General features: G+C 41.5%; 1 protein-coding gene across 2 annotated transcripts in view; it reads left to right on the forward strand.

Annotated features, from left to right (window-relative positions):
- The first annotated feature begins 4653 nt into the window (after positions 1-4653).
- The window catches only part of LOC131227067 (phragmoplastin DRP1C), a 31070-nt gene continuing 17138 nt past the window's right edge, over positions 4654-18585 (forward strand). The window contains exons 1-5 of one of the 2 annotated variants that reach the window (XM_058222774.1): positions 4654-4739; positions 4852-5069; positions 5173-5236; positions 5886-5990; positions 7646-7747. In XM_058222774.1, the coding sequence (XP_058078757.1) occupies positions 4938-5069; positions 5173-5236; positions 5886-5990; positions 7646-7747 (403 nt within the window). In that variant the 5' untranslated portion in view covers positions 4654-4739; positions 4852-4937. The remainder of the gene's footprint in view (positions 4740-4851; positions 5070-5172; positions 5237-5885; positions 5991-7645; positions 7748-18585) is intronic. The other variant, XM_058222773.1, reaches the window with a different exon arrangement.

The following is an 18585-nucleotide window of genomic DNA, read 5'->3' on the forward strand; positions in this document are numbered from 1 at the left end:
TTTGTTAACCTTGTCTGCTCACGCCTGTATGGAACCTGGAACACCCTTCAACCATTGAAGCCCATTGATAACCAATTGAAACCGATCCACTGACTCGAGAGGGGGGCATGGTGGAATGGGACACTGTGTCTAAGCTACCGGCCTACGCTGGGGTGACGAGCCTCCCTATAGTGACCGCGAGTGATCCCTCTGCTCAGTACTCCCCATGTGCTTGAAGTCAAGGATAGGGAACCCGACGGGATCAAGGATCGCGGGGTCTTGGCCTTGCGCGTTAAGGGGCCTTGGCCTCGTAACCAGTTGAGGGCATTGATACATGGAGTGTACTAGTTTTCCCAATCTACTGGTTGGACAGAACTAATTAAAAACACGGATAACAGATCACGATTGCATCGCACTAGTTAGGTTGGTAACTCAGTAGTTGAGGTCGCAATGAGAGAGTGTTGGTCATACGCGATCGTTAAATAGAGTCGCTCGAGGGAGTGTTGTTGCGAGGTCATGCAACATATCATTTATCATGCACCTGCATTAACAAGATTAGTTAAGTATTTATGAATGTTTATCTTTCATTAAATTCATAATATAATTAATATTTGTTATAACTTAAGACTAATAGCATCCACTGAGTTGATCACTCGCTCCCACTCTGGGACGGTATTTTAAAACACCAACCAGACTATTCAGTAGTTGCAGGTGACGCAGAGTACGAGGAGCCTGGCGGTGCGAGTCTTGATGAGGAGGACGAGCTGTCCTACTTCCAACTGATGGGTGATTCTCCATCGGCCTAGTAGATGGATTTTGGATCGCTGGGTGTTGGATTCAGCACATCATTCTTTTTTGACATATTTTTTGTAATTTTATTGGGCAACGCCTTTTGCGACCCATTGTTATATTTTTGGACTTATATACATTCAGTCATTTCCATTCCAGTAGACTAGTGATGATTATGACTCATGCTACAAGTAATTCCATACTGCGCATTAAACCTAATTAAATGCAAAAACAGTAAAAGTGATACCCGGAAACTTGGAGTCGAGTGTATGCACGACCCCCAATTTTCAGGGCGTTACAACTTGTCAGTAGCTAATCCCAGTGAAACGAAGAGTGGATTACGTGCGGCCCACCTCACTCAACACGGTATGTATTGTATGGACGTCGTGCATACATTTTTCCAACTTATTTTATGGCATGAACTCAAACATGAAGCAGATACAAATCTACGGTTGACCATGCCATTGGAAAACAGTGGGATTGAACATCCACCATTAAAAACTTCCTAAGGCCCACCGTAATGTCTCGGTAATTTTTATTTTCCGTCCAACCTGTTGATAATGTCAGGAAGAAACTGGATGAAGGGAAAAATCAAATATGAGCATGATCTAAAACTTTTGTGGGCTACAAAAAGATTTTTGTGATCAATTTATTTTTTTCCATTGGTGTGGTCCATATAATATTTTTATCTACTTCAGTTTTTAAGATCATACACTCAAATGATATGTAAAAACGAATGGACGGAGTGGATATGCAATGAATACACCAAGGTGGGCTCCACGGTCAAGGCCGCACGTAATCCGCTCCCAGGGAAACCACGGAACCTCCTATGGTCGCTGGCTCTCTCTCCACGTGAATTTCACGTGATATAATTCCTAAGCTCTCAAATCTCAATACAAGGAATGCTAATTCCATACGCCCCCATCTACAAGCGCCGAGCACAAATGTCTCACACGTGACAAATTACCACACGTTTGAGAAATTTTGGACGTTCTTACCACAGGAAATGTTCCTAACCCAAAAATCGATTGCATCCATGGACCATCCAATTCTCCTGTAATGATAACGAAAGGTCCAGATTCAACTAGAGCTGTTAACGGTTCGGCTTGGGGTTGGCTTCGGCCCGGATTTTCGACTATCTGAACCGGACCATTGACGGCCCCAGTTCAACGGACGCGGATTGCGTCATACCCTGGCCCGTCTCTGGCTGGGAACAGGCAGGAGCTTTGAGTGGACACCATTATGTATGGGTCTTATCCAGACCGTCCATCCATTTTTTTCCTATCATTTTACGATATAAACTTAAAAATGAGGCAGATCCAAGGCTCAAATGGACTAAACAATGGGGATTAAACTCTTACCGTTGAAAACTTCTTGGGGCCACAAACATTTTGGATGGAGTTAATATATGTGATTTCTCTTCATCTAGGTCTACGTAACTTTATGAATTATTTGGATGGTAAATAAACATCATGGCAGGCCCTAGAAAAGTTTCAATGGTGAGAATCATTACAACCGCTGCTTCCTGTGGTGTGGTCCACTTGAGACTTGGATCTGCCTCATTTTTGGGCTTATACTCTAAAATGATACTAAAAAATGGATGAATAGTATGGATAATAACCTTACACCACGATGTCCACTCAAAGCTCCTGCCAGTTCCCATCCGGAGACGGCCGGGGGTTGGACGCAATCGGCGTGAGGACGCGGACTGCGTCCTATTCAACGTGCATGTTAATCAAGGAAGTGGATTGCCTGCGGCACCCGCCACAGGGATATCCATACGGCACGACGTTGCCCAAAGGTCTGTGGGGCCTACTGTAATATATGTACTTTATCCACTTCATTCATCCGTTTTCTCAGATTATTTTATGGTGTGAGCCCAAAAATAATATATATCCAAATCTCAAGTGGGCCACACCACAGAAAAAAAAGTGGGGATTGAAGGCCTACCATTGGAAACTTCTTAGTGCCAACCATGATGTTTTAATCGCCATCCAACTGGTTCCTAAAGGTCACGCAGACATTGACGAAGGGAAAACACAAATATAAGATTGATCCAAAACTTCTATAGCTTCCAAAAAAATTTCAACGGTGGCCGTCCATTTTCTGTGGAGTGTCCAACTTGAGCTTCGAATCTGCTTAATTCTGTGCTCAAATGATCTGACAAAACGGTGGATAAAACACATACATCACAGTGGGCCCCACCGATTGGGCCACGTCGTGCCAGCTACTGCCGGTAATCCCCTTCCGTTAATCAACACATCATCACTAAGCCTTCCTTGGAAGCGGATTGGCTGGTGCACCACACACCAGCTATATAGCTGATGTATTGCTGTAAGCAAGTTCTGTTGGTCCATCATGAGGTACGTATTATATCCAACCTGTCCATCCACTTGGCGATCTAGTCGTCAGTCTTGAGACTAAAAATAAGAACGATCTGAAGATCAAGTGGACCACACTGCAAAAAGCAGTGGGAAATTAAACGTCTACCATTGAAACCCTTTTGGGGGCCACGGAAGTTTTGGATCAATATGATATTCGTTTTTCCTATTCATCCTTGTATTTGTGACCTTATGAACAGATTGGATGGAAAATAAACGTTATTGTGGGCCCTACGAATGTTTTAACAGTGAAAATCATTATCCCACTGCTATTTGTGGTGTGGTCCAGTTGAGCTTCTTATATTATTCTTTTTTTGGTTCATGCTCTAAAATGATCTCTAAAAATAGATGAAGGGTGTGGATATAATAAATACATCATTTTGGGGGGCCATGTCACTTCTACTTTGAGCCGTTCGTACAACTCGGTCAGCCCTCGTCTACGCACGACACGTACTTACACTAGCTATATAGCTGGTGTGTGGTACACCAGCCAATCCGCTTCCGCCTTCCTGATACCGATCCAAGGAATCTCGGACAAATACATCCGGAGGATCGTCTGATAAGGACGCAGTTTGCCTACGGTCGCTGTCAGTAGCGACTGGCTACTGGACGGTGCTGTGTGGCCCAACTATGATGTAAGCGTTTTATCCATGCCGTATATTCATTTTCCAGATCATTTTAGGGCATGATCTAAAAAATGAGATAGGTCAAAATATCAGGTGGACCACACTACATGAAACAGTGGTGATTGAACGACCACCGTTAAAAACTTCCTGTGGGCCACAAAAGTTTTGGATCAGGTTGATATTTGTTTTTTCCCTTCATCCAGGTCTTTGTCACCTAATCAACAGGTTGGATGGAAAATAAATATTACACTAGGCCCTAAGAAATTTTCAATGGTGAAGGTTCAATCACCACTACTTCCCTGTGGTGTGGTCCCTCTTGGATCTTCACATACTCATTTTTGGGCACATGATCTAAATTAATGACCCAAAATGGATGAACCGCGTGGATAGAACATATACATCATTGCGGGACCCACATAGAACCGTCCAGTAGCCACTTCGCTACTGACAGTGTGAGTACGCAATCCGCGTCCGTTCGACAACTATCCGGGTCGCTCACACATGTTCCAGATTGTCACGTGTGGGGTTCTATTTGGCGCTTGAGGACTGCGTTTGGAATCAACATTTCCGAACTGTCAAAATTCAAGCGAAAATGAAACGAAATAAAAGGGATTTAATAATCTAAAAATTCGTTTGATTGTATTTACTAGATGGGAGAAACAAAAAATAATTAACGGTCTGAATTCAATAAACAAATGAAAATTAATCAGAGCTCATAATTTTTCGATAAATCTTAATTTTATAAGATTTACTATCTGACATAATTTCCAAAGTTTGGACCGTTTCCTTTGATTTATAATTCCCACCTATAGAAAATATTAGTGCCGGAGTATCAACTGGCACACTCTGCCAGAGTATAAATAACTCCCCTAAAATACAAACTAATCACATCGTAACTGTTTTTTCCGTTTCTCGTCTCTCTGTGCATTTGGAGATCTTGAAAGAAAGCAAACGTTCTTTCCTCGTGAGTTTTTTTTTCTTCTTCTCTCGATCTAAAATCGCAATGCAGATCTCAGAACATTATTTCTTCCAATCGCAATCCAGATATATCTCATTTGAGATCCGTTCTTCTACAGGCAGATAGCAAGAGTAGAGAAAGGAATTTCAGATCTCCTTCTGTCGCGCCCGCGCCAGATCCGATCTGTAGCGATTCCGATCCCAAATGGCGACGATGGAGAGCCTGATAGGTCTGGTTAATAGAATTCAGAGAGCTTGCACTGTTCTCGGCGATTATGGCGGTGAGGGAATGTCGCTTTGGGAAGCGCTCCCATCCGTTGCTGTCGTCGGCGGGCAGGTGATTTCCTTTCCCAAATCTCCTCTTCTGTTCTGGATTTTTTTTAGGGTTGCGGTTAGGGTTTCTGATTTTTTTCCTTTTTGGGTTGGTTTTGGGATTTTAGAGCTCGGGGAAATCGTCTGTCTTGGAGAGCATTGTGGGGAGAGATTTCTTGCCACGTGGATCTGGTAATGTCCGATTCGATGCTCTCTCAGTCTCTCTCCGTCCTTTTGACTTTGTTCTGAAAATTTGAATATTTTTATGCTTTAATGTTTTGCTTGAAATTACTGACATTTCCATTTAAACCAGTACTACATACATCTGGGGATCACAATTGTCTTTCAAAAAAATGTGGTACCCACATTTCAGTGATCGGGATTGTTCGTCTGCTGGGCTGCACCGCGGATGGGCGATTCTGCAAATAATTCCTTTACCATACAATCATATGCATCTGCTAATTGGCATAGAAATGGACGGTTTGGAAAAAAAATATAGCCAACTATCCATTTGCAACAGGAGAATGTCCCCTGTCAGATGTCTGGGGTTGTATTGTGGAGGATTGTCTTTTTTGGTGCATCACCCACCCATCAATTAGATGAAATGTCCAGATCACTGAATGATGAACCCCATCTTTGCAGAGTGCTGGTCAAATGAAATGGACAATGTGTGGGCCAAGAATTGGGTAATCCTACAAAAACTAGTACTTCCAAACAGTATGCGAGAACAAGCTAAATTCTATTGATTGGATGGACAGGATTCCCAAACAAGGAAACTTTTATAGGTCCTTGTTTGCATTTTCTCTTCTTCTTTTTTTCTTACTGTTATTTGAATTGAAAGGTATCGTTACAAGGAGGCCTTTGGTGTTGCAACTTCACAAGACAGAGGGGGGGCAGGAGTATGCAGAGTTTCTTCATGCGCCAAAGAAGAGACTTACTGATTTTGGTAAGAAATATCTAAAAGATCAAGCTTTTAGTTTTTTTTTTTCCCCTCACTTGTATCATTTGATTTTAGGAGTTTCTTTAATTTAATGGTGATTATGACTTCCATCTACTGTATTCCGCAGTTTGTAATGGTCACTGTGAGCAACATTATGGCCACTTTATCATCATCTAAGCTTTATCCCCACTAATTGGGGTCCGCTACATGAATACTTGTCTACCATTCCACTCTATCGAGGGCCATAACTTCAATTAGACCATAGGCCATCACGTCTTTTCTTATTACCTTCACCCACGTCCTTTTGGGCCTTCCCCTTGCTCTTTTACAGCCTTCAGCTTTTACCAACTCACTCCTAACCGAGCAGTTCTTGATCTCTGTTGCACACGACCAAACCATCTAAGTAAATTGAAGCGATTTGGGCGAATAGAAGCCCTGATGGTCATTTTTTTCAAAAAAGTGGTATATATGCATTTTTTCCATGGTGTGCCGTAAAGGCCGTTACGTAAAGGTAACGGTGGCAACCGTTACACGTTACGGGGCCGTAACAGCCGTTATGGAAAAAAAATAACATGCCGTTAACGGCTCGTTACTTACGTCCCTATAAAGGCCATAACAACCCCGTAATTATCTGTTATGGGGCAGATACAGGTTTTCCATACTTTTTAATCAACATTACAGGGCAGATACATGTTTTTCGGGATTTTTTTTTAATAAAAAAAAGAGACCGTAACAGCCGTTACGGGGGCTGTAACAGCCGTTACGACCCGTATCGTAAAGGTAACGGTGGTAGCCGTTACTACCACCGTTACCGTTACAGAACAATTTTTTTCCGATTTATAATTCTAATGCTTGATTGTGATTTTAATTATAATTTTTACCTATCAAAAATAAAAATAAAATTTGCTTGATTGTGATGTATAAACATTAGAGATACATAACTATGTTTATAAATTCACCAGACAAGCCAATACAACACTCTCACCAAAGAGTGGACCATAATGCTACCATAAACATGTTCAAAACAAAAAATGGATACAAATTTGGACTATTTACATTATTCTAGATTTTCTAAATATTTTTTCAGAATTTTTTGAACAAAACATTTTTTTGAACCGTTACGGGGGTTGTAATGGTCGTTACGTCCTCATATCGGCCGTTAGGACCGATACCCATATCAGTAATGGTGGTGACCGTTATGGCCACCGTTACCGATACGGAATACCTTGCATCCAACCCAGCTTCTAGAAATTGATCTTTGTGATCAAGTTTATATTTGCCTAATAACGGGTGTCTACAGATCCTCCCTAGAAGAGAGTGCTATTAATTTCATTAAATTCAATTGGTTTAGTAGGTCCAAGTTTGGGTTTTTGTAATAGGGATTCATAAAGCCAGCCATAGCTAGGAAAAGGCTAATAATAATTATGGAAATTGATATCATTTTGTTATCGTAGTTTTTCAGATTAGGATTCCTTTAGATAGACCAAATTTGGGGTATCTAACTGGGTTTAGGAGATATAAAGTTGTGAGTAATTGTTTTGGGTTTGAAATATGTCACCATGAACGCTTTTTCCTCTTCTTATTGCCTTTATTTATTGCAAGTATAAAAAAATCATTGCACTAATTGAAAGTTTGTACTGATCATTCCTTGTGCTTTGTAGCCTATGTGCGGAAGGAGATTCAAGATGAAACTGACCGTATAACTGGAAAATCAAAAAACATATCGAACATTCCAATTCATCTAAGCATTTACTCTCCAAATGGTTGGTATCTACACATGCATCTGCCTCTTGGTTACTAGCTGTATTTAGTTTTATGAGATGCATGAATTCTATTTTTGTCTGTTTTACAAGGATTGTTATCTTTTGACCTGTTCTGCTTAATTCTTAAAAAATTAAAATAAAAACCTGTTTTGCGTGCCATATGTTGGATTTGGTATTTGTATCATGTAATAAAAGCTAAGCATCCATGCCTTACATGTATTAAAGGTACCAACGCCCCCCTCCCCCCACCTGTGGCACACACTCACACACATCTAGGGCACAGCTGGAGTTAAACATGTTTGGCCACTTGGAAATTTTTGTTGCATGATAAAATTAATGATGAAATATGTGACTAAAATTAGATCTATAACATGCGGCCTATTATTGCATTTTAGGTTGAGCTGAACCACACAAACATAAAGGATGTGACATGAACTTCATGACTGTTTCAACCTGTGCTTCCCATTGAATGGTTACATTTGAAATTTCAATGACAAATATGCACCACATGAATCTTGGACGTTATTATATCCTATGAGCCAATTCACTTTGGTTCTCTTATTCCCTTCATTGCAATTTCCCTGATTCATAGGGAGAGGAAATAAAGCACACAATGAACTCCCCTGAAACTGCCCCACTTATTGATGTTCATGGTAAAAAAGTGGACAATCCTTTTCACCACATGGTGTTGCCTTAGATATAGCCGTAGTAGATAACAGTCATTTGCTCGACTCTTCTCATTTGGTCAGCTGGAAATTTGATGGGGACATCAGAGGACCTACTCGAGTGTACCATCTCTCATCTTGCATCCTAGGATAATTTCCATCATCCTGCATCAAAATAATATTCTTAGGACGGGTTACTTGATTTACGATGGCCTTCAAATACAAAGTAGGTTTAATGCTTGGGAGATGGAGATGGAGATGGAGATGCATCTGATGAGAAGTAACTCCATGATTTGAGGCATTTTGTTTGTCCCAGATTTTTGTTTTATTTTCCTTTATTCTTTTGGTTCTTTTGGTTCTTTATTTATTTTTTATTTTTTTTATTTTTTATTTTTTATTTATTTTAAGTTCTATTTCTTCATTTGTGGAAAAAAGAAGAAGAAGAAGAAGAAGAAGAAGAAGGAAATTCATTCAACCCTTAACTTTTGTTTGTCATACATAATATAACTCAACATCGAAGGAATAGAACGGGCAAATGGAATATACTAATGCATTCTGTTTGTTTGTGCTCTTGCCATGATGGAGAAGACATCAACCTAAGGTTTCACTTAGTGTTTTTGTTTGTTGCTTTTGTTATTACCTTGCATCTATTCTAGCTATCGTTTCTTCTATCTATCACTCATCATCTTTTTAGTCTCTCCTTCCTAAGGTTTCACTTATGTTTTCTTGTTCTGATTTCTGAATACTTCCATTTTCTCATTTTATTCCTTCTTAATGTTCTTTTCGTTTCCTCTTTTTTCCTTTTCAATTACCATTCTCCTTGTTGCCTCTTCCTTCTCATTTTACCTTTCTCTTTTGTTCTTTTTCCCATTTCTAACACTACTCCTGTCTTCTTGCATTCTAGCAATGTTTTTTTGCTTTCTAGTTAATTCTAGGATAATTGACCCTTTCAAGAAGGCTATTTCTAAGACAACTAACACTTTCAAGAAGGAAATATCTTTTGTGGTTGGAGGTGGTTCTCACATGAGATTCTTGGAGGATATTTGGTGTGTGGATAGGCTCTTTCTAGTTTGTACCCAAGGTTCGGGCAGTTTACTTCGGAGAAGGAAATCCTCATTTCATAGTGCTTCCCGTTCTTGGGTGGCCCTGTGGTCTGGGTTCCTTGCTGCAGGAATTTGACACATGAATAATTAAAAGAGATGATTGGCAAATGTAATCTGCTGCAGAGTCATGTCTCTTCTATAACCGAGTGAGATGGTTGGGTGTGGAGATTGGAGAGGCGGGTAGATTATCTATTCAATCCTTTTTGCCAGCATTTTGTTCTCCTTGTGCTAGGACAAGACTTGACCCATGTGATAGTAGATGCATGAAGGTACAAACTTAGAAAGGATGCTATAGAAAGACTGAATTGAAAAAGATCCCAAACTACTGTCTCCAAATCAATGAATCTTTCTCTCTAGGAGGAGTGACACACACCGTACAAATGAGACAAGGGACTCGCTAAGCTAATAATCTCATAATCCCATAAGTCCCTTCTGAATAGGGGAAGCTAGATCCCATCCTCACCACTGCCTGAGAAGTAGTTAGTACGGAAATATTCACATCAGGATAGAGGGAGGCCAGATCTAAGTGAGCAATGTCCACACCAGATATCCTCCCAAAATCTAATCCTTTCTCCATTACCCACGAAAAAAACCTAGACCTTCGAACACTAAGGAGACCACTAGGGCAATTCCTTTCCAAATAAAGGATGATCAATAAAAGGAAGTCTTTTTGGTTCACCATCCCATGCGAGAATAACCATATTTAATAGAGATGATAGATCTCCATAAACTAATCCCTTACCAAAATGCCACACCCATTTGCTAGGGGTGTCAACGGGCTGGGGTAGGGATGGGCCAACCTTTGTCCAAGCCCCGCCCGCATCTTTCAAGGTTAGCCCAAACACGGCGCGGGCCCGTGACGGGCCAAAAAACGTCCAGCCTGGGCCCGACCCGCTCAGTGAAGTTTTGTCGGACGCCCTTGATTTTTAAAGGGGCCCACTGTTCTAGGCCAAGGATGAAAAGATTAGTCTTAACTATGATTCAGGTGGGCCACACTAAAGAAAACAGTTACGAGAGAGACGTCCACCCTTGATTATTATAGTGCCCACCATGATAATTATATAAAATCCACTCCAACAATTAGATGCCACGCCGATATTTAGGCACATGGCTGAAAATTGGGGCCCATCCAAGATTCAGGTGGACCACACCAAGGGAAATAGTTCGGAGGGTGACCCTTGCCCTGTATACTTTTTCCAATTGTGTGGCCCACTCAAATTAAGTACGGGGCTGATTTTTGGACCATTGACCTAACATGGTGACACACTTGATGAATAGCGTGGATTTCACATCAACATCAAGGCAGAGCCCACCCAAGCCACCAACTACTTTTCCAATAGATGTGGGAAATAATTTCCCTCCCTCTTGATGCGTAAGATGCACGTAAAATGGCTCCCTCATGATGTGTGAGATCCACTCCAAACATTAGATGGATAATCCTACTTTAGGTGGATAGCCAAAATTTTAGGCTAACTAGTGATTTAGGTGGTCCATACCAAAGGAAACAGTCAAGAGTGTGACGTCCACCCTTGATATTTGCAGGACCCACTATGATGATTATAGAAAATTCACTCTAACCATTAGATACCACACCAAATTTTAGGGCTGGGGCCCAAACTCAACCCCATCAGTTATTTAGATGGCCCATAAGAAGGGAAGTAGTTTAAAGAGTAAGCATTGCCATTTACACTGGTTCCAATTATGTGGTCCACTTGAAATACATATGGGTTTGATTTTTGGTCCCTAAGCATAACATGGGGTGACACACTAATTGGTCCTTTCCCGATTCCTCTCTTCTCATTTATCAATATTTAATGCATTAAAAATCCAGGGGTAACGACTTACTGGGTGAGACCCTGACCGTGGGAGCCACCTCGATGCACGTGTTGTATATCCATGTTGTCCATCTATTTTTCCACCTCACTTTAGGGCATAGTCCCAAAAATGAGGCAGATCCAAACTAAGGTGTACCATACAATATGGATTGAATTCCCATCATTAAAAACTATTTAGGGGCCACTAAGTTTGTGGATCAAGCTTCTATTTGTGTTTTCCCATTATCTAGGTCTGTGTGACCTTATCAACAGGTTGGATGGCAAATAAACATTATAGTGGGCCCTAGGAAGCTTTTAATGGTGGGCATTCAATCACCATTCTTTTCCTCTGGTATGGTCCACCTGAGATTTGGATCTGTCTCATTTTTGATACTGTCCTAAAATGAGCTAGAAAACTGGATGGATGACGTCAATATACAACATTTACATCGAGGTGGGCCCCATGGTCAGGACCTCACCATAAGTTGAAACACTTGCCTCACCTCATCCGCACTCTCGAAAGGACGGTTTAAACCCTAACGGGCCGGGCCAATGGGCTTCTAAACATCCTAGTCCAAGCTCGGCCTGTTTATAAACGAGCTTGAAGTTTAAGGCTCAAGGCAGGCTAGGCCTTGGGAGTCCGAGGCGGCAACTCGACCCATTGATACCCCTACTATTTGCCCGAAAGAGCAAAATTAACCAAATTTAAGCGTTTGATACCCCCCCTCCGAATCTGACAGTCCAAACCACTCTCTAAAGCAACCCATATGCATCTTCCCAGTCCGGGGTTTTCCAAATGTCACACATGCACATGGGGTTTTCACATGATCATTGGTACTCGCCTAACCACAAGGAAATTAGTGCAGCCCACCTCCTCATTTGATATGTACGCAAAGGTGTACATGAAGTAATGTCCTCATCATCTCTCCTCGACTGAGAAGAGTTCGCCTTAGGCGGACTAAAATTCCTGTAGCGCTCCAAGATGTCTGGATCCAAATATTGTAGCTCGCCCTCTGTAATCCAAGTACTATATGAAATCGGCTTGTGCTTCCACTTAACGTGGAATTTCTGAAATCCCTCATGGCGAGTGGAAACCGCTTATGCATCCAATATGTCTTCAACTTGTTCACTTCGAGCAGGCAATGAGGGTAAGGGTGGCAAAGGTTGGGATGATTGGTCAGGTAGGGGCCATGGGTTTGGGACTAGGTAATGATCTGTGGGAGGGCCTGAGAATGGATCAGAAGGCGAAGTAGTAAGGCCCTTGTATCGTACTAGATCTTTCACATTAGAAGTAGAGCTAATTCCCATGGTAGGTGGAATGTCTACCACATACGCATTAGAACCCATTTTCTGCAGTATTTTGTATAGTCCTGCACTATGCACTTGTAACTTTTTAACGGCCCCATGTGGCAACCATTCAGGCTTCATACAAACTATGACGTAATCTTCTACTTGGAATTCATGAAACCTGCGATGAGAGTCAGTAAATGCTTTGTATTTTTCATTCCTTGCGTTTATTCGCTTCCTGATCTCACTATGCAACTCATGTATGTGACATGTAAACTCATGTACTGACTTAGATGGCCTATGGGACACAGACATAGGTATGAGATTTACAGGTTTCCTAGGTTTATAGCCATGCACAACCTCAAATGGACTCATGCCTATGGGCCTATTAATGGAACTATTATATGCTAATTCGGCTATAGGCAAAACAGTATCCCAAGTTCTGACGTGATCACCCACAAGGCATTTAAGAAAGTTTCCCAGACTCCTATTGACAACCTCAGTCTGACCGTCTGTTTGAGGGTGATAGGCAGATGAAAATTGAAGCCTTGTCCCCATCATGTGCCATAGTGTCTTCCAAAAATAGCTCATAAAGCGTACATAACGATCAGACACTATGGTCATAGGTAGACCATGTAAACGCACTACCTCTCCAAAGAAAAGCTTAGCCACGTTAGAGGCATCTGACGTTTTCGAGCACGGAATGAAATGGGCCATTTTGGAAAAATGGTCCACAACCACAAATATGGAATCGTGTTTCTTGATAGTTTTTGGTAAGCCTAATATGAATCCATACTAATGTCATACCACGGAGCATAGGGTACTGGCAAAGGTGTATACAATCCTGTATTTTTCTTTCTTCGCTTTGTCAATTAGCAAGTCCTATATTGCTTAATGATCTTGACTACATCTTGCTTGAGACTTCGCCAATAAAATCTATTCTCCACAAGAGCAATGGTCTTGTCCCTCCCCAAATGACCGGCTACCCCTCCTGCATGAAGTTCTCAAGCTAGGAAATCATGGAGGGAGGTATGGAGAATGCAGAGTTTGTCACCTTTAAATAGGAACTCATTGATGATGACAAACCCGCGATTGTCGGTCGACTGACCATCTCGTAGTGACGTATACAAATCACCAAAGTCTGGGCATGTAAGATACTCTTCTCTCAACCGATTAAACCAAGTCACTTCCACTCTCATACTATGGAGTAGTGTCACACGACGACTAAAGGCATCAATAGGTTTGTTCTTGACCCTAGCCTTATGTTTAAGAACAAAGGAATATTCCTAAAGAAATTGGACCCATTCAGCATGCCTAGGGCTTAGTTTCTTTTGGGAATGAGGTAACATAATGCCTCATAGTCAGAGAACAAGATAAATTCTTGCGGTAATAAATAATGCCGCCAATGGCGCAAGGATTGGACAACCACATAGAACTCTTTGTCATAGGTGAAATACCGCTGCTTTGCCTTATTCAACTTCTCACTAAACTAAGCAACGAGGTGCCCTTTCTGACTAAGCACTCCACCTATACCTACCCTAGATGCATCACACGTAACCTCAAAGACTTTAGAAAAGTATGGAAGGCGCATGACAGGGGCTTCACTCATCTTTCCCTTAATCTCCTTAAATGCTTTAGAGGCAGCTTTAGTCCATACAAACTCCCCTTTCTTGATGTAATCCGTGATGGGAGCCACGATAGAGCTAAATCTCTAATGAACCACCTATAAAAAGTTGATAAGCCATGAAAGCTTCACACCTCTTAAATATTGCGCGGTTCAAGCCACTCAACTATGGCCCTGACTTTCTCAAGGTCTGCTCTTGTGCTCTCAGATGATACGATGAACCCTAAGAAGATAACGTTTTTTGACATGAATGTGCACTTCTTAAGGTTGGTGTAGAACTTCTCAGTTTTGAGGACCCCGCAAACTTGCCTCAGATGGTGGAGATATTGTTCCTTTGATGTGTTATAGATAAGAATGTCATCAAAATACTCCATAAGGAACTTACCCATAAAGGGTCTCAACACCTTGATCATCACTCTCATAAATGTACTCGGGGCGTTAGTCAAGCCAAACGGCATGACTAGCCACTCGTATAGTCCATCCTTCGTCTTGAAGGTTGTCTTCCACTCGTCTCCTGGGTGTATACATATTTAGTGATACCCGCTCTTGATGTCAATCTTCGACAAGATTGTGGCACCCGCCATCATGTCTAACATATCATCAAGACGCGGTATGGGAAATTGGTACTTGACCATGATTTTGTTGATCGCTCTACTGTCCACACACATGTGCCATCTTTCTTGAGTGTGAGAAGCGCTGACACAGCACATGAACTCAAACTCTCTTGAATGAAACCATTTCTAAGGAGCTCATCTACTTGCCTCTTTAACTTTGTATGCTCCGTAGGGTTCATTCGATGATGTGGAAGGTTTGGTATAGTCGACTCAAGGACAAGATCAATGGCATGTTGGATGTCCCTCATGGGTAAAAGCTCATCTGGTAAGTCCTCTGGAAATATATCATGAAACTCATCACAATCGGCTTCACCTTAGGGGGTCCCTCTATACTAACCTCGGGTGTAACTTCTCTAGCCACTAAGGCGCACACCATCAAATCCACCATAGTCTTTCTCTCAAACTCCTTGGCGTTGATAACATGAAGAGACTTAGGTTGGAATTTCCTCGTATCCCTTGGATTACTCGACTTCCCCTCAGCTTCTTCTTTGCATTGCTTTTTGGTGGGAGAGGAACTAGAGTGATCTTATTGTCTTGATGCATAAGCACACATTTCCTCGTATCCCTTGGATTACTCGACTTCCCCTCAGCTTCTTCTTTGCATTGCTTTTTGGTGGGAGAGGAACTAGAGTGATCTTATTGTCTTGATGCATAAGCACACATTTAAGCGGCTGTATATTGTCACATCATAGTCAAATAACCAAAGCTGTCCCAAAATGATGTGTCTAACATCTATAGGTAAAACGTCGCACCACATCAAATCTAGACAGTATCCAAAGTTAACAGGAACAAGACATCATTGGATAACAAGCATGGAGGATGCATCCACCCATGACACTATAGGGCTGAGGGTACATTTTAGGTTTCAAACCCAGACGGGATAAAGTGTTAGTGGAGACCACATTGGTACAGCTACCATTATCGACGATCACCTTACAATTCTTCTCTCCACATTTTGCATAGGTGTAAAATATTGTAGTCCAACGCCAGTCATCGTTCTTCATAGCATTGGTCAAGGCGCACCTGACTACTGCAACTGGTGTGGTCTCTTCTTATTCTGCTTCCTCATCACTAGCACCAGTGATATTAGGCTGATAGATTTCTTCAAAATCGCCCTATTTATCTCCTTCTTCCTCACCATCGTCAATCACTAGGGCCTTGTTCCTATCTTTTGAGGGACACTAATGCGCAAAGTGACCAAATCCTTGGCAATTGAAGCATCGCATTTGTTCACCTCCCCTAGAGCTAACGCTTGCTATCCATTTTCCTTTAACATCTCTAAGGTTAGACTGGAAACCAATTTAGGGTCTAGACTGACTCCCCATGTTAGGCTTAGTCCCTTGAGGGTAAGTCTTGATACTTGGATCCCGAGAGTCATAACGCTTATCAACTAGTGCTTTGAGATAGTGTTCTATGTCTTGCACTACTTGGTACATGTGCTCTAATGTGCCAATGTCACGAGAATAAAGTTCTCGTTGGATCGCGAATTAGATGCCCCTCCTGAATCTGGACAATGTAATCATCGGGTCTTCCTCAATGTCACATCGCATCATGTATTCCTCGAACCTAACGATGTAATTTGACACAGTCATGGGTCCTTGGCGCAAGGCCTGCCACTGGTCTAAAAGCCTCCGGCGATAAGAAAGAGGGAGATACTTTTCTTTAAGGATATCTTTCATTTCAGCCTAGTGCGCAACTGGGGGTTCTCTCCTTTCAATTTTACACTCCATATTGGTCCAAAAAGGTTTGGCTTGGCCCACTAACTTCATCTTGTCAAATCTCACTTGATGAGCATCAGACATATCATACCACTCAAAATAGTGGTCCATGTTTGCCACCTAATCAAGGAATGCTTTAGGGTCCAAGCGACCATCAAAACTGGGAGCCTCAACTTTTACACCCTTCATGACTTGTGCATCTAGATCATGACAGTCATAACGCTCCTCACGTTGTGGTGGCACTTGTGCTCAACACGACCAACGCCTTGGCCATGACCACGCCCTCAACTTGATCTTCAGCCTAAGATTGAATATCTTCACCAGTGCCAGGGTTTGCCTGTAAGAAGGCCTCAAGTTGATTGACGCGCACATTGGTCGCGGTTAATTAAGTGGTAGTGGTTCTATTGTGCGCTTCAGTGGTCGTCAGATGGTTATTGATAGCATTAAGTGCCTCGGCAATTTGCTCTACATTCATTATGGGTTGTAGACTAAAACCACGTCTCGAACGAGTGGCATACACAAGGAAACTCCAAAAGGAAACCCTAGGTCCTAGACAATGTTATGACAATGATAAAACCAACCTAAAGATCAAACTGGACACACTAGAAACAATAAGATACTCTCCCAACTATGACAAAAAAATAAATAAATAAATCAGCAATATGATCCTATATGCAATGTATGATCTACTAACTCCAGATGTGACTCTAACCTAGATGCAACACAAAAATCTTATGCTAAACCTATGGACTTTGATACCAAATTGATGTAGGACTGATGCATGAACTTAAATATTGTGTGAGAACAAGCAGCAAAATTAACTTAATTAATAAAAAACACAAAACTTGCTATCATCATCACAAGTATCAAAATCCCAAAAGAAGATCATGCGTGATTCTAGCTTAGGTTAACAAGCATCATCCTACAGGGCCATTAAATAAAGGAAACTACGATCTAATGGATGTAGGGACATCCAAGTAGCATAGGGTAAAGCCTATTTTAAAGGAGAAGGCCTAAAATATTATATAGGGTGAAATTAGGGTTTAGGAAAAATTAGGGAAAACTTGGAATTAGGATTAATAGGGTAATTGGGTAGAGGGGTTAAAGGGTTTAGGTACTAGGATAAAGGAATTAGGGTTTTGGATAGAATGGTTGTAAGGATTTGGGCTTAATTGAAGGATGTGTAGAATTATGGTTTGGTAATTTGGGGAAATAGAAAAATTAGAGATTTATAGGTTTAGGGTTAAGAAGAGTAGGGTTTTGATGTAAGGGTAATGGAAAACCAATGGGACAAGAAAGTGGCCATATAGCCAACCCTATGGATTCACACGTGTGGTCATACGGTCACACGTGTGGGCTAGGTTGTGAGGGTTTGGTTCGTCGATAAGTGTGGAAGGATGAAGGATTGGAAGAATGGGGAAGGTTTGGGATGGAGAAAATTGAACAACTTGAAGAATACCTCAATGGTTGATGAGGGGATGATAATGAGAGTGATAGATGGAGACCTCACACCTCTATTAATAAAGATTAACTTCGCACCAATCTTCCTTCCAAATCACATGAAGATGGAAGAAGAAGAAAAGAGCTTTTCTCTTCTTCTTTTTTTCTCAAAAAAACCTAGTGAAGAGAGGTCACACCACCGCCACCCCCCCCCCCCTTCTTTTATAGCTTCAATAACTTTCAAAAATTACAAATTCAACACTGTCTTATGAAATTTGATGAGAATGCCCTAGTCTAAAGAAAAATCAACTAAAATCACTCATAAGGTATCCAAACATAAAGTAATCATAAACAAAATCCTAAAAGATGATAAAGTCTAAAAACTGATGAAGACAATCTACAATCAATGGCCCGATCATGTGATCTGTGTGATCCAATGGCCCAATTGTCATGTCTCTCGAATCTGACGGTCCAAACCACTCCCTAAAGCAGCCCTTGTATATCTTCCCAGTGTGGGGTCTTTCAGATGCTCGCACATGCACATGGGGTCTTCACATGATCAAGGGTACTCGC

This window comes from Magnolia sinica, chromosome 15 (assembly GCF_029962835.1).
Source record: "Magnolia sinica isolate HGM2019 chromosome 15, MsV1, whole genome shotgun sequence".
Classification (NCBI taxonomy): domain Eukaryota; kingdom Viridiplantae; phylum Streptophyta; class Magnoliopsida; order Magnoliales; family Magnoliaceae; genus Magnolia; species Magnolia sinica.